The 17,674-nt window shown below is 27.2% G+C and overlaps 1 protein-coding gene and 1 long non-coding RNA gene across 8 annotated transcripts in view; one reads left to right on the top strand and one right to left on the bottom strand.

The window, feature by feature from the left end:
• The window catches only part of LOC123271149, a 317,780-nt gene that overhangs the window by 71,508 nt on the left and 228,598 nt on the right, over positions 1-17,674 (top strand). For all 3 annotated transcript variants that reach the window (XR_006510789.1, XR_006510788.1, XR_006510787.1), the window contains exon 3: positions 52-146. This is a non-coding gene — a long non-coding RNA (uncharacterized LOC123271149). The remainder of the gene's footprint in view (positions 1-51; positions 147-17,674) is intronic.
• LOC123271140 (nucleolysin TIAR) overlaps positions 1-17,674 on the bottom strand; it is a 243,854-nt gene that overhangs the window by 65,453 nt on the left and 160,727 nt on the right. Inside the window, exons 1-2 of one of the 5 annotated variants that reach the window (XM_044737368.1) lie at positions 10,493-10,585; positions 7,344-8,386 (exon numbers count right to left, since the gene is read on the bottom strand). The exons of the other annotated variants lie outside the window; for them this stretch is intronic. Coding sequence (XP_044593303.1) covers positions 7,344-7,500 — 157 coding nt within the window. The 5' untranslated portion in view covers positions 7,501-8,386; positions 10,493-10,585. Of the gene's footprint in view, positions 1-7,343; positions 8,387-10,492; positions 10,586-17,674 lie in introns of those variants that run through there. 5 annotated transcript variants of the gene reach the window in all.

Raw genomic sequence — 17,674 nt, 5'->3', positions numbered from 1 at the left:
ATCTATTTTTACTATTGAAAATTAAATAAATTTTTTTTTTTCATTTTTCAGAAAACTGTTGTCTGCTACAAATACAAAAAAAGAATAAAATGGACTTCCGAAGGATGTGCAGTGAATTTCAGGATGAGGAAGACCCAGATAAAATTGTAAGGATTTAACGATTAAATTTATTTCCCTAGTAATTAAAGTATTTAATTAACTAAGCAGCGTGAAAAAGATTCATTTATTTTTATTCTATTTATTTTCTCATAAATTCGGTCGAGAAATTCAAACTATTGATTAAAGAAATAAAATTCAAAAGATAATTTAGATCTTCAAACAGACATAATTACATCAGCAGTATCTTGCGATCAATTTAAAAAAAATTCTACAAGGACCCTCGGGAACTTTTACAGTAAATTAAAATGTAATTCAATCGAATATTGAAACAAAACAATAATTATTTAGCTGTCGTTTGACGACTGCTCACGAAACAGCAATGGAGCTTGAGTGTTTCTTTGGTACATTATATATATATTTATTCAGTGTCTTGAAGAAATATAACAACAAAATTAAATTTAATCTAAGCTATTATTTTGCTCCATCACCGACTCAATTTAACGAGCCATTGTTTGCGTAATTATAGCTTCCCCCGCATCGTTCTGAGTATTCATAAATGCTTGTACTTTTGATTAAGATAAAAAGTCTCATGATTGATTACAAAAGTTAACTCATTGTATAACTTGAAACTGCTGGCATTCGTGTCCACCCATACTACACAAGCTCTAGCATAACCAGTCAGTCGATAATAAAAAAGTCGCATTAATCCCTATCTTCATCCACATGCAGACACGGAGACATACACTGTAAAAAATCAGGAGTGAATTTTGAATCCCATAATTTGGAAAGAATATGTAATTTTTTTTTTTGAAAATTATTCAAGTACGGTTTTTTAACCTAAAATTAATTGTTGTTGGTTGAAACAAATTTTTTGTGCCAAATTATTAAAAAATTCTTTAACTAATTTATCTCAAACTTAAGTTTGTAAATATTCAAAATAAAATTGTTTGTACAAGGATTTTAAGATATAAGTAGATATAAAAATACAAATTTTAACTTATGAGCTAATATGATATAAAGCAGAGAGAAAATGAAAATGATATAATAAGTATCCACGTAAATGACAGGTTATTTAATAAATAAATATAGGGTAACTATTATAACATGTATAATACGCCATACATAATTAAGTTTGAAAATATTAATTATATTTTTCCGAAAAATTTGACTTTGGAACATTGAACTAAATTTTCATAAAGATGATTTTGTTTTCAAGTCTTGTTGATAAATCTTGACGTAAAAAATACAAAATAATAAATTATTAACGTTTCTTTGTTTAATTAAATAAAATGATCTTTATTAAGAGAATAAAAAAATTTTGTTTCCAGGATAGTTATATGATAAAATTGGTTTTTTTAGTGAAATTTAGTGTCATTGCAAAGGTCTTACCTTGAATTTGTGCCTTTTCAAGATTTTATACCATTCTTACCGATAGTCAATTTATGATGATTATTTAGGTTACATTCGAAAATGCTCTATCTCTAGATACATAAGTAAAAAATGATCTTTTATCTCGTGAAATAAGGACATTTTTAAAGATATAAGCTCATCCCGATGTTACATTCATCGAGACCTTTCATTTGAGTACCCACATCAATTTTTCATATATTTTATATATATATAAAATATATGAAATATATTTATATATTTATATATATTTATATATATATGAATATATGAAAAATATATCAAAACTCATGTGGGTACTCAAATTAAAGCTCTTGATGAGTGTAATACCGGGATGATTTTATATATTTAAAAACTTTAATATTTGTGTAAGTACAGTGAAATTTAACAAAAGTCATTATTTAATAAAGCAAAATTTAAATTTTTTGTAGTTTACAAGTCACGACAGTCACTTAGTGATTGCAAGGTTGTTAGTTGCTTTTAATGTTACTGAAATTAACCTAATAGGTAATTTTTAAGTTTTCTTAACAAACAAATTATTATAGAGAAAATTTATCAAAAAATGCTACTTGTAGAAATTACTAAAAATTTATGCAGTTTTTTTCAAATATTAAAATTTATTTGTTCTATAAAACAAAAGAAAAAAGTTTCATTAATTTTCTAAATCTCTAATTACGCATTTTGTCATTTTTCAACGAATAAAAACTATTTAACAATTTTTATTCAATAAAAAAATAAATAATTCACTCCGTGTAACTTTTTCCATCAGTGATATAAATAAATTCTTTCTCGGGATTAAATGAACTGAAAATCATCCACTCCGCCGATTTTTTATAGTATGTAGACAGACATCCACACATTCGATAATTTTCTTCAGCAATGAATTTATTATGACAGGCATGTCTATGACAATTTTATTCGACTTCCGAGGGGTCGTTGTCGCCGGGACAAATTGATTGATGATGAACAACTGATCATGACCAACGATCGACCGATTGTTAAAGCAACTCGTGGGAAATGGCGGCGAATCAACCATCGGCGTCCACATAACATCAAGGCGACTATTATTCACGCGAGTACGAGGGTCGGGACTCAATTTAACAGAGCAGACCCGACCAGAGGGCTTCTATCACACACACTGTTGTAGTACACCTCGCATTAACTCAGGATACAATATATATACACTCAAACAATTCAATCCTTCTCTCCCTCTATCTATCTCTTTCTCTTTGTCTCTGTCTCTGTTTCATCCCCGTGAAAAGAGGTTTCGTGATAAATTCTTATAAATCAAAACAAACACGCTATCCCATTTTCCATCTTATATATTTTCATGTACTAGCATTAACAAGACCTGTTTCCCTAGTTTATCAAGACTTAATATTTTTAGCATTAATATTTAACTACCTTCTATAAATACAACTGCTCATTAAACTCTAGTTAAGATACTAAATTAATGCTGACAAGAAATAATTATTAATTGCTTAATAATTGAGACGTATTTTTCTTGGTTGGTTACAATTAAAATAAATCCAAGAATATTACAGTTTTTATGTCTTTAATTAAAGAAATAATTAACGTTATCGCGATCAAGGAAATGATAAATTTGATGCGAGATTTGTGGATGTGATTTTATTGTAGAATTGAAAAAAATTTTGTGATCATAATTTTGCACGGATGAAAAACTTTATTTTTAAACCCGTTAAAAAATTTTACGTCTATTCGATAAAAAATAAGCAAGTATTGAACTTTTAAAATATTGAGCCTATCACGCATAAAAACGATTTTGTTGAAATAACAAAAGACGGGATAACTGAAAAAATATGTTGTGGTAACAAATGAGTGTAGTTATAGTAACAAATCCATTAGTAGCATTAACAAAATGTTTCAAGTTGTACTAACAAACCAGTTTTTTAAATTACAAAATCAATTTGTTACCCGAACGAAGTGATTTTGTTGCTGTAACAAAATGATTTTTTTACAATAACAAAACTTATTTGTTGCCAAAATATTTTCCAAATCAGCTATAGCTGATTATATACCATATTTTTAAATGTATTCTTATAAAATTTACTGTAATAATAACATATAATTTGTTATCCCTATGTTAAGAAATTAATTTGTTATCATAACATATCTTAGGTTATTTTAACAAAATTTTTTTCTGCGTGTACTAAAATTTTAAATGATACCAAATTTGTTCAAAATTTATTTCTCTTCATAAAATCGAAATTTTTAAAACTACAGTCGTTTTCTAAATTCTACAATACTTCCAAAAATGTCAGATTATGATTTGCTACAAAAAATAAATGTTTATTTTCCAATCTATTGATTTGACAAAATGGAATTATTCAAAATTTATTTCTCTACAACTTTTGTTTCAAACATTTTTCTCTAAAATCAAAATATATCGATTAATGTAGCTTAATATGTCCTGATATGATTTAATCATAAAAAACAATTTAATTCTCAAAAAATTGAATTTCATAAAGCTTTTAAGATTTTAAATTCTTCAAAATAAAATTTTGACTATTCTTCAACAATTTAAAGGGAATGTAATAAAAAAATTTACTATTACGACAATTTTTCAGTTTCGTAAAATAAATGACAATATGGTAGTTTGTTTTTAATTTCCGGAGTGAAATAAAGAAAATGAAATACCTATTAAAGTATCATGAAATTGGATAGACCGATTGTCAGAGAATTGAAGTCATTATAATTGGTTGTTAGTAGTTTTTATCGACGGATCAACTGGCGTAATTATGCGAGGCTGTGTCAGAATAATTTCACAAGGAATAATAGCATTGTTTTGGGCTCTGTTTCAATGAGTTTGTCCATCATTATCACAGAGATACGATTAATGAGGACCTTAATAGTGTTATTCGTTTGTTCGATTTGATGATTAAAATTTTAATTATCTGCGGCAACAAAGTTAGTGTATTCTTTTCAGAATAAATTTGAATTATTTTGTCGGTAGATGTTGGATGGGTTAGCAAATAGAGAGTAAATGCCACATTAATTATTCAAATTACATTCGTTTGCGGTACTTCACTGGAAATTCTTTGAATTCTTTGAAGATTTTAGTTTCAGTTGAAAAATCCAGTGGTTCTATTTTCAGCAAGTTTGCTTTTGAACTTGAAGAAATTTTTTGCTTTTTAGCTTTTTGTGGATATTTGTTATGAAATTCTCGGAGAAAAAATAATCAAGTTTGCTTTGAAATATTCAATTCGAATTAATTCATGAAAATAATCGAAAAATCAAGAATATGAAACTCAAGACAAAGAGGAAAAGTTCTTAATTCAACAATTTTTCTAATTGAACCAACCACTTTATTATTTTCAAATAAGATAACCCACATTTCACCTAACAATTTATTTTTGTCAAAAGTAAGTCTTAAATAATTTTTTTCGTGTTTATTTTTGGTTTTTTCTTAAAAATTTTCTTGAATCTAGAATAGAAAATTTTTGAAGGTAAATAAAATTATTGAATGTGTTTTTGGGATGTTAAATTTGATTGTATCTCACTCTTATAATGAAAATACTCTGATAAAAAAATTAGGAAAACGGTTGACCCTAAAGGCCATCCCTGCAACTTCCCGCCAATTCCGTTAATACCTAGCCGCTTTTTTTGAGCTCTTCGAGCTCAAAAATACAATATGTCTGTTTTTTTGAGCTCTCCGAGCTCAAAAAGATACCTTTTCTATGCTTTTGAGCTCTTTGAGCTCAAAAGTCTGATAGAAGTTTCATATAACACTATTTTTTGAATTTTCAAACTGCAATAACTTTTGAATGAATGAACCGATTTTTACGCGGTTGGCGGCATTCTACGCAGTTTTTTAAGCCTCATAAAGATTTTTAAGTTTTAATTGGTGAAACTCGAAATTTCTGAGTAACTTCGAAAAAACACTTTTTTCGGTTTTCTTTCGTTCACGATACCTCTCGAACAAATCAACCGATTTTGACCGGATTGGCGTTGATTGACGTGGGTTTTCAAGGTTGAGAGCTGATTAGTTTTTGGAATCGATCGGTAAAGCCGTTTCAAAGTAATCCCAAAAAACCACTTCTGAAAAAATTTTTTTTCCGATTTTATTTGAGATTTCTCCAAATTTCTCAAAATTTATCGGTCCGAATCGGTTTAAATTGACAGGAAATCTAAGTTTGGTGAAACCCTTTCGAATGTCACCAACCGCGAAGAAATCGGTTCAAAAGTTATAAGTAGTTTACACACACACACACACACACACACACACACACACACACACACACACACACACACACACACACACACACACACACACACACACACACACACACACACACACACACACATACATACATACATACATATATACATACAGAAATAGTGACACCCTCGCGGGAATAGTCAGGAAAGCTTCCTAGGACCTCAAAACGTCGAGATCCGATGAAAACTCGATTTTCGAAAAACGGCGTAAAACCAATAACTTCCCGACTTTTCGAAAATCTGCGATTTTCTTAGCGGGAAGTTAAAAATTAACTTTATGCAAGAAAAAATTCTTAATCCTAATACAAAATTTTGAAGAGTTTGATCATTTTGAATCAAGTAAAATTTACTTGAACTTAGAAGATTTTCTTAATTCAAGAATTTTTACTTTCTTTAAGATGATTGGAGCTCTCCAAAATGATATTCTAAGTTTAAAAATTGTCTTTTTAATCAAGTTATTTTTTTCCATTAGTATACTCTTAATTAAAGACTCAAAATTCTTAAATCAAAGCATAAAATTATCTTCAAAATAATTTTGTTCTTCTCGGAGAAAAATTAATTATACTACCTACTATACAAAAATAGTAACTCCTACTATCTAAAATGGTAATAAAATTAATTAGAAACAAAATAATAGGTGATATCATTGACAATTGTAATAGATACTATTAATAATGGTTACAATTACTATCGAAAATAATAATTGTAATTATTATAAATTATAACTGTTACAATCGAAGATAGTAACTGTAACTATCTCAGATTATAAAAATTCTGAAAAAAAAATAATATAAATTTACTTAATTAAATCTTTCATTTACATCCATATTTAAGCTAATGTACATTTTTTTTCTTTGAAATATTCAAATATTTTAAATTCCCTTCAAAATTTTTTTTTGAAAATTTGATTTTTTTGAAGACTAAAATTTATTTTTTTTGAAATTTTAATTTTTTTTTTTTTAATTTGAGTTTTATTAAAAATTTTAATTTTTTTTTTGGAAATTTCAATTTTTTTTTTTTTAAATTTGGCGTTGAAACTTGTTTTAGACAAATAAAAATTTTAATATAATTTCAATCCGAATTTAATCCCGATTTTCGGTGCACTACACTGCATTAAAACTGTTTTTAGTTTATTTTGAAATGCATCCACGGTATCGCAGATTCTTAATTTTTTTAAATAATTTTTACTAGCTTAGATAGTAGTTATTAATATTACTGATGGTAACTGCAATCATCAGATTATATTAGGAATTACGATTTTGATAATAGTAGTAACTAATTAAAATAATAATAGTTATTATTACTGATTACCATCATAATAGTAGTAGTTACCATCAGGATGGTAAATACTACAATTCAGATGGTTTACTTAATTATTTAAATGATATTTACTACTATCGAATTCAGTTAATAGATTTTAACATAACTAGATAATAAACTACTATAAAATTTTCTCCGTGTTAAATAAAAAAATTGTTTCTTAATTAGGTAGTTTTTTTTTCTGAAACTGATCGAGTCAAATATAATTTTTTTTCTCTGTTTTTGAAAACTTAAAATTTTTAAGAAATAAAAATAAAACACTAAATAAATTTACTCACGAGGATTTTGATAATAACCAGTGGAATTAAACCGTGACAACGCAATCGCTTGAGAAATTTTGGTATGTAAAGCAGTGATGTAGGAATCCGCGACGTCGTAAATTAAGTAAGATCCGTAGTACCGTCCCCGGTTGTTCATTTTAGGTTTGCGCTCCATCACAAATCACAGAATTAAAAACAAAAAAAAATACAAAATAAACAGCACTTGGAGCAAATGAACAAAATCAAGCATTCAAAAAACAGTGGAAATATTTGATCCCCAAGGAGGCAAATTATGACTCATGATTGATGCTATTACTCATGAGTGACGACATTTGATTGGTCTGCGAACAAATGGTAGCAGTTGGCTCCAGTCCTGGGTGCATTGGTGCAGCTCCAGAGTTAGGAGATTAAAAAAACATATGGGAATACTATATGCTATACATAACAGCAGTAAAAGCGGCATAGCTGTAGCAGTAAAAGCAGTAGCGTAAACGGCATCAAGTTTGCCGGTGGCAGGGCGGCATATCGATAGCCTGGTGCACTGTGCACTGTGTGTAGTGTGGCTTTGTGTCACGGACGAGCGTATTCCTCCTTGGGTACTTCTCGTATATCACTGAAACTAGGACACACCTATTCGATCGATTTACGCGCACGCAATGACCGTCAGTCGCGTCACCGATTGTATTTCACAGTAGAACCATTCTCGCGATCCGCTCGTATATTCCGACATGAAATGCTTAATCGCGTATCTCTAATGTCCTTCAATCTGATCTGCTTTCAAGCTTAAAACTTTATCAACACCAACGTATTTCGTTCCAATTGTATTCAATATTCAATATTCAATTTTCGATATTATTATACTGTAATTTCATCCAATGATCATTTATAACACATAACACATTAATTTAAGAAAATATCACCCTCACTTAGAGTAATCCATTTATGTTGTATAAAACTTTTGATCTACATCATGAGAGTTTTCGGAGTTGAAATGGCCAGACACTACAGGATTTAATTTTCTTCAATTGGTGTGAAAGGATCGAAGATACGTCAAGATTGATCTTTTTTGTGGAAAATTAAATTTTCAACACACGGAAACAAGAAAACTCGAAGAATTATATCATAAATAGTAAAAAGTTTGGCAAATTCAAAAGTGCACGACTCTTAATGCTCATTTGTTCGATAAATAAAAAAAAATAGTTTATGTTCTGAAGAATATTTTTTTTTTATTTAAATATTACTTTTGCAATTTACTAATTTTTTTTTTAAATACTTTTAAATACAATTTCTTTTTTTTATTTATTTTTTCATTTCAAGTTTTGTGCGGTGTTTTAAACTGATCATGCGCACTGAGTGTGGATTTTTTTCATTAATTTTAATTTTTCGTTAATAACAAATAAACAACATTAAATAAGATTACCATCTCCAATGGAGATCTCTGTATTTCTATTTTTAACGGAAAATTGAGTTGATTGACACGAATTTTCTTTTAACTATTTTGATATTTTTTTCTGGTTCTATTATCTTAAGTTGATTTTTACCAGTGACAGAATTAATCTCCATTAAATTATCTATCGAATGGTGCGCAAATTAATTAGACTACGTAGATTATCAATCGTGTAATTAATTAAATAGTTGCGAAATCGAGGCAAAACAAATTTTTCGATCGTAAAGCACACTGATAGAAGGATTTAGTACGGAGTACTAAACTGATTTAGTAACAAAATTTTTATTCATTTACAAATATTTTGTACCCATCAATATTATTTGTTACAGTTTAATAAATGATTTCTTTATATGAACAAAGCCTTATTACATGGAAATAAATATTTATTTCCACCAAATAATATTTAGTAACAGGTACTAAATATTTCTTTGGCAAGTATTGTCGGTAGATGGCTATGCTTTAATTCCAATATTTATGTGATACATAACCTATTCACTAACTTAGATTATTTTATTCAGCTCGATTTTGGGAGATTTATTAAACCTTTAGAAACACACATACTCTCAATTAATGTATTCTATTTATGTCTTTCCTCAGAGGAGTTTAGTTTACATTTTTTAATTTGTCTATTATTGATGTGTTAAAAACTTGTTTAATTTTAAATTTTATAAATGTCTCAAACAAAAAAATATAATTTAATGAGATTTTTTTCTTTATAATACCTTATATTTTTACTTAAAATTATTTATTTTAATTATTTTTATTTATTTTAAGTTAAAAAGTTAGGTTACACGCTAAAATTAGTTAAAAAATTAATTTCTTTGATACCAATAAACGATTTATTGAGTACCAATAAATCATTTGTTAAATACTACTAAATATTTGGTGGAATTTGGTGGAACTAAATGAGCTTTAATAAATGATTTAGTACCTATTACTAAATATTTGGTAATGAAAGGTTTGTTACTAAATCATTTAGTATCTGTTACTAAATCTTATTAAATAGAACTAAATCCTTCTATCAGTGCACTCTCCGATGCTTCACATCATGAGTCGTGCAATAAGTGTCCCGTCGTATTAAAAACTAGAAAAATTACAGTTCGAAATAACATTTTTTTAAATTCAAACTTTGAATGTTAATTTTCAGAGCCTTCAATTTAAATATTACACTCTACAATGTAATTCTTATAGAATCTGTAATAATTGCAATTGAAAATTAAAATTTTTCCAGTTTTTATCACGGAGCGCCACGTTACATTCTATATTGTAATTTTTCGAGTTTTCTTTTTTCCGTGCAAAAAAGGTAACACATGATTTTTTTGTATCTTCAATATTTAGCCCACAATTTTAATTTTAATTTTTTTATAAACTAACACTAGTTATCCTTTTTACTGCGGATGTTATCTCGGCACTTTCAGCTAGAATTCTGGTCAAAGGAATAAAGATACGTCAAAATTGATAAGGACCTTTTTTTTTAGGATGTAAAAAAAATTTTTGACGATTGTTTCGTATTTTCAATATTTAATCCGGAATTTAGATTTTAATTCTATAAACCAACACTTGAGTTATCCTTTTGACTGTGGATGTTATTTTAAAACTTGGAGCTTGAAATCTGACTAGAGGATCGAAGACGTAAAAGTTGATAAGGAACTTTTTTGCAGAAAGTAAAATTTCCAGAAGAAAAGGTCTCTTACAATTTTTTCGTATCTTCAATATTTACCCCGTTATTTGAATTTCAAGTATTTAAAAACTTTGGTATTGGATTTTTATTGAAAGCGAATTACGAGACATAGTTGAAGGATCGCGAATAGGAGCAAGACTGTCGAGCGGAGGATCGTGTGTATATAAAACAGTGATTGTGAGTAATGTATAGACGGCGAACGTGTATGTAGATGCTAAGTTTAAATAAATGTATACTTATAACACGCACATTGTTATATATGTTATACATAGTTATCTGCGTAGAATTAGCTGCGAGTTGCGGGCTGCGAGTGGGCACAGTCCACTTCGAAACGGAAATGGCTCGCTCCCACGAAGCGGAAGCCACGACCGGATATGTTACGAGTCAACGGGTACCTCTGATTATGAACCACTAAATTCCACCAGATAAAATCGTACTACGCTAATTACGCTAACACCCGTCGTTATATTTTATTGTCACATTTAATTTCTTTGTTTGTTAAAACACTCTCTTCAGTTTTTAATTAAAATGTAGGTACTCTCTATTTTACGACGTAATGATTGTTTGTTTACTTATTTCAATTATCTTGATAATATTTTGTAATTGTTATTTCTAATTACATAATTACTTTTAATGAGCGAAAATTATTATTAATACTTATTACTATTATTATCAGTGTTATTGTTATTTGTAAAAGACGAAAATTTTTTAATCACATACCAAACTATTATCTAGTTACTATAAAAATGGCTATAACACCTTAAATATTAATTTTAAATTATATTAATTTGAGACAACAACATGATATTAATTTTATCAAAAAATCATAAAAGAGCATAGTTATAACTTAGAAAATTTCATACAAAAAATTGTCTTAGTACTATGAAGCTATCTCTAGTATTTTATTAGGAGGTATAGTAACTTGAGTAGTGCTCAGATAGTGAATGAAAAATGATTATCTAGTTATTATAAAAATGGCTATAACTCCTGAAGTATTAATTTTAAGGAAAAATCATAATCCAAAGTTGTAGCTAAAGAAATTTTCTACAAAAATTTTTTTTTACTTCAGAACTATTTTCAATATTTTAAAAGACTTAGTAACATAAATAGTGACCAGAAAATAAAGAATGAAAAATCATAAGAATCCAAAGTTGTGGCTGAAGAAATTTTTTACAAAAAATTTTTTTTACTTCAGAACTATTTTCAATATTTTAAAAGACCTACACTGAGAAAAAAAAATTTTTGTCCAGAAAAAAATTTCTTGGTTCAAGAATCGTTTAAAATAAATTTTGGTTTTTTGACAAAAGAATATCAATATCTATCATGATAATAAAATATTGGCATTAATTTTGATAGATTAATAAACGAATAGGTTCACTTGAATTAAACAAAAAATAATTTGATTAATTCGATCAATTCTTAAGACAATAAAATATATTCTTAAAAATTATCAAGAATATATATTCTTGCGACAAGAAAATTTTCTCAAGAGTAGTACTTTTTTTCTCAGTGTAGTAACATAAAAAGTTTGGAAAATCCAAAAGTGCACGCCTCATAACTCTCATTCATTTTTTAAGAAAAAAATTAATTTTGTAATTGATTAAAAAAAAAAAATATAATTAAGTAATTTCTTAATTTCTTTTTTTTAAATATCAGCGCCCTTTTGTCTTGACATATGCGCACTTAGTCTAAAAATATCTAGCTTGACCAAGTGGCGCCATAGTTTTCACGTGACAAATAAGAAAAGTTTGTTTGGCTTTTACGGTTGTATCGTAGTGAATTTTAATAAAAATTCAATTTAAAAAAAAATATGTATACTAGGCCACTGATATGAAATACGGATCCAGTTCATCGAATTCTTAAACTAATAAAAAAGGTCCGGTCTTGAAATATCAATTTGTTCGGGAGTAATCGTTGGTATATCCAAAATGGGGTGACATCCGGACGTCCACGTAAAATTTTTTTCAAAACGTTTTTTTTTTTTTCAAAATAGCAACATGAAATGATTTTAGAAAGTAAAAGATGGTTTAATTTAAGTGTTTTTTCAGTGTACATCTACTTACATCATTGTATAAGTGTAATATGGTTGTAATAGAGGCATTTAAAGATCACAAAATTGCTTGATCTTGACGAGTCGAGTATTAAGCACAACCTCACGCGCTTCGCGCTATGAGGCGTGCAATAGTGTTCAGATAATAAAGAATGAAAAATCATTATCTAATCACTGTAAAAGTAGCTATAACTCATGAAATATTGATTTTGGGAAAAAATCATAAGAAACCGAAAGTCTAGCTTACATAATTTCCTATATAAAATGTTTTCGTTTTATAAGGCTATTTTCAGTATTTTAGGAGATACATTGTCTTGAGTAGTGCTCATTATCTAGTTACTATAAAAATGACTATAACTCTTAAAAGATTGATTGAAGGAAAAAATATTATTATTATTATTATTCTATTAGACAATTGATTGATATGAGTCTAGTATTTTTATTAAGCTTTTCATAAATATAATTTAAAGAAGAATTATTTTACTAAATTGTTGTTTTAATTTATTTCTGTGCCCGAGGTTTTCCTCGATCGTTTAACCTCAACAGAGACAAAGTAAATTGGAAGAGAATAGACTAGTGTAGTAACATTAATTTGAGATGTATTTTTCGTTTAAATAAAGCGAGGACAATCGAGAGTCGAATTTTTAATTTAACTTGTAAGAGAAGTGAGTTTGTATTTGTTTTGAATTAAAAGTTAGTATTGCCCGTTTATACTCAGTACAGAGAGTAGAGCACAAAGTACAGGTTCTCTTGAGTTGTGTTTGATTGTAGATCGTATAACCAGAAGAGAACAGTAGTAGAATGTACAGTAGCAGTGCTGACTGTTATTCTTGTGCAATGCTGAATTCAGCTGTAACCTGTTGAGTTTTAACTGTCTACTGAAGCCATAAATACACCAGATACGTCGCTGATAGTCTTTGCCTTTTCACTTAGCTGTCTCAATCTCGTGCACAACAAATGCATATTCACAATACAATTTATCTCACTTCTGACTTATCATTTCTTATTTAATAATTTGTCAACGTCGCTGACGATAAATATTAGGCCTCACAAAACATTATACAAATTACATTACTCAAACTTAAACTCTAATTCTAACTCTCACTTTTTTTTTTTTTTTTTTCTTTAGTCGTTATAACCGTGTAATGTGTGGAAATGGTATTACTTTTTACTGTTGGAAATATCAATCTTGTTATAAAATTATTTTTTCTTTTTACGAGCTTTTTTTTTTATCTATCTATACACACATCTATTTTTTAAATGAAAAAAGTGATTGACATTTCCAATTAATTTTTCCAAGCTTGTAATTTTTCAAAAGAAATTTTTTACAGGAACAAAAGTTTCGAAAATTTAAAACTGCGCGACTCATAATACTCCGTGAATTTTTGATTGACAATATGTTAAATTGGTAATTGATAAAGTAAAGAAGGTAATTTTTGTTTGATGGTCTATAAATTATTTTGACTCTTTTGTACTAACAAAAGTATAAAAATAAAAATAGTTGCAGAGATATAATTTCTATAAATTTTTTTTCCGTTTAAAATAAATTTTCTTACCCGAGTTTTCTTAAAAAATAAATCCATATCAATCTTGGGGTGTATTACAAACATTATTTTTAGTGGCGCATATACGAGGCGATAAAATTTTAAAGCTTACCGAGCAATTTCCCAGGGAAATATCTTTTTAAATATTTTTTATTCAGAACCCAATTGAGATAGAGATTTGAAAATTTAAAGATCTTAATCTTTTAATAGTACATACATAACCTGGAACAATGAATAAGATATGAGTATGCCATGCCAATTTTCCTGGGTCATTTTGCTTTGTACTTTCTGCTGACTGTATTGTATTAGTATTGTAATTATTTAAATTTTAATGATTAAAAAAAAACAATAAAAAATTTTTTCTCTTAAATATTCTAGGAGTTAAAGTCATTTTTATAGTGACTAGATAATAAACTCAGCTTAAGACGTTGTATCTCCTAAAATACTGAAGATAGCCTTATAATACAAAAATGTTGAATATGCAATGTAACTTATAAATTGTGTTACTATAGTATTCGAAGTATACTACATTAGACGATATCTAATATCATATATATTTTTGCAAAAAGCCAGTCTTCTAAAATACACTAAGTTAAACGCATCGCAGTCTATTCACTTATTTATTACACTGTGTCTTTCATAATTATAACAGGTTATGGGCCCAGGGTACTGTGAAACAGTGTAAATAAAGTGTGTTCAGTTAAAAGTGTAAAAGGTAAATCAAGATGAACTCAGCCCCCATGAAAAAAAAAAAAAAAATATATGTCAAAATATATAAAAAATATATTTTAAATACACTAAAAATTTATAAAAAATATATTTTAAATAACTAACTTTTGGCCGATTTTCATATATATTTTATATATATTTTAAATATATTTAGATATATTCAAGATATATCTTAAAATACATAAAAAATTCATAGCTAAAAATATAAAAAAAATATATTTTGAATATATCTAAAATAAATTTGAAATATAGAAAACATATATGAAAATTGGCCAAAAGCTAGTTATTGAAAATATATTTACTAAACATAATTTATAGATTTTTAATATATTTAAAATATATTTTTTATGAATTTCGACCTATATTTTTTCTATATTTTTTTTTTTTTTCACGGGGGAGGAGAAGCTTCGAGTGCGTTTTTCGGAATTCCCAAACTTAATTCCAGAAATTATCAAATATGGAAATTTCGAATGGAGGCTCTTTTAGATGAAAAGGTTTAGGGAATTCAATCGATGGAGGTGAGCCGCCTAAGGAAGAAAAAGCACGTCAAGAATGGGAAAAGGTGAATCGAAAAGCTAAGGCTTCCATAATTATAACAAAAAATATTTTTTGTAGAAAATCATGTAAGCTACAATTTTGGTCTCTTATGATTTTTTACTAAAATCAATATTTCAGGAGTTATAGCTACTTTTATAGTAACTAGATAATAATTTTTTATTATTTATTATCTGAACACTATTTATGTTATGAGATATTTTAAAATATTGAAAATAGTTTTGAAGCAAAAAGAATTATTGGTAGAAAATTTCTTCAGCTACAGCTATGGATTCTTATGATTTTTCCTAAAAATCAATATTTCAGGAGTTATAGCCATTTTTATAATAACTAGATAATGATTCGGTGTTTAATTCAAGAATTTTCTTTTTAAATAATGATATTAATAATAATAATTATAATTGGTACTTATCATTTGTCGACTGTATTCAATAAATTTATAATTTTTCTTATTACGGAAGACGATAAATTATTAATGAGCAGATAAGTACTCAAGATAGATAGTGTATACCTTGCTTGTGAATAATTACTTCCCTCGGGTATAAGTATTGTCATTTTTCAGTGTAATTATCTTCGTAGAGAATAGCTCTTTTCACTCACTTGTCGAGAATGATCAGTTGCGATCGATTTATCGGTATCATTTTCTCAATATTTGGAAATAAATAAAACAAGAAATAAAAAAAAAAAAAAAAAAAAAAAAAACAATTTTGTAACTTTTTATTTTTATCGCATAGCGTGGTGAAATATTTTTTATACTTGCAGTAACAGTTAATTTATTTACTATTTCATGCTCGAGTATAAAGAAAAAATAATGACAATGTATTATTAAGGTGTCGTATATATTCTCATATTAACATGTTTTAATATTAATATTAATATTAATACGCTCAGAGGGACGTTTTTATGCACACGATTTTTAAAAAAATTGAGTAATTATATATTTTGTTGAGATAAAAAAAATACGGTTGCATGCCTGAAATAGTTTTGTTAATAATTGAGTATATAAGTTTGTAGGTGACACACATTGTTATGCGTAGACAAAATATCCGTGACTGAAAAATTAGCACATTTTAGCTCTAACAAAAGAGTAAAATGCAATTTCGCGTGCTCTGTGCAATACACTGAGTGCTTATATATATATTTATATACACTAACATTATTTCATGATTCTTTTTCAGATACTTATATTTTATACTTCCAGATAATTATAACATAACTATAACAGTAATAATAATAATAATGAAAGTAGGAGTAGAAGAAGTAGTAAATGTAATGAAAATGAAAATAAAAAAAAATAATAATACACGATACCGTTTTTGTAAAAGAAATACATAACTAGTAATCGTAAACCATAATAACGCAAACATTTTTTTTAGTTACAAATGGCTGAAAACACTATCCGGTTAAATTTATTCAAATTAACTTAGCGGGTGAATTTACCGAAGCAATTTTACTGAACAAACATTTCTCAAATCGATCATAGGTGACATCTGATGCACTGACATTTTTAAAAGCTACCGAGTGTGAGGAAAACATTTTAGAAATTACATTGTTCGATTCAATTTTATTTTTCCATTAAAGTATATTAAAACTGATAACCAATTTGTTCGTTAAATTTTTAGTAGATATCATAAAAGTTTAACTATTACCTTTATCTTTATGCAGCTGTTAAAAAATTTTGCTATTTTTGAATCGTCGAATTAGATCGAAAAAAACTCCATTCAAAATTTTTATGTGTATTTATATAATATAACGCGGCTTTTTACACTGATAGAAGGATTTCTTAACATTTAAGAAGATTTCTTTGCATTTAAGAAATCATTTCTTAAACATCATTTCTTAGTATTTAAAAAATATTTCTTTGTATTTAAGAAATATTTCTTAAATACTAAGAAATATATATATATTTTTTAAATACTACGAAATATTTCTTAAATATTAACAAATATTTTTTAAATACTAAAAAATGATGTTTAAGAAATGATTTCTTAAATACAAAGAAATCTTCTTAAATACTAAGAAATCCTTCTATCAGTGTACGAAAGGAAAACATACTTATTCTTTGAATGATTTCGAGGTCAAGCTCGAAAATTATCCAAATCGGTCGGGTAATTTACAAATTACAGTAATCCAAAATTTGAAAAAAAATTTATTTTGATTAGAAGCTTTAGTCTAAAAATATATTTTTTCACAAATTAAATAAACTTCAAACTGAGGACCTTTTATTAAAAAAATTTTTATCATCACAATAAATTGTAATCTCTAAACTGCTTATTTAATAGAATACAATTGTATCCATTTCAACGGTTTTTCAAAAATTTCGTAGTTTGAATTATCTTTTTT

The sequence above is a fragment of the Cotesia glomerata genome, linkage group LG9 (genome assembly GCF_020080835.1).
Source record: "Cotesia glomerata isolate CgM1 linkage group LG9, MPM_Cglom_v2.3, whole genome shotgun sequence".
Classification (NCBI taxonomy): Eukaryota; Metazoa; Arthropoda; class Insecta; order Hymenoptera; family Braconidae; genus Cotesia; species Cotesia glomerata.
Note: the sequence above shows the minus strand (reverse complement) of the source record. Positions and strands in the feature narration are given on the sequence as shown.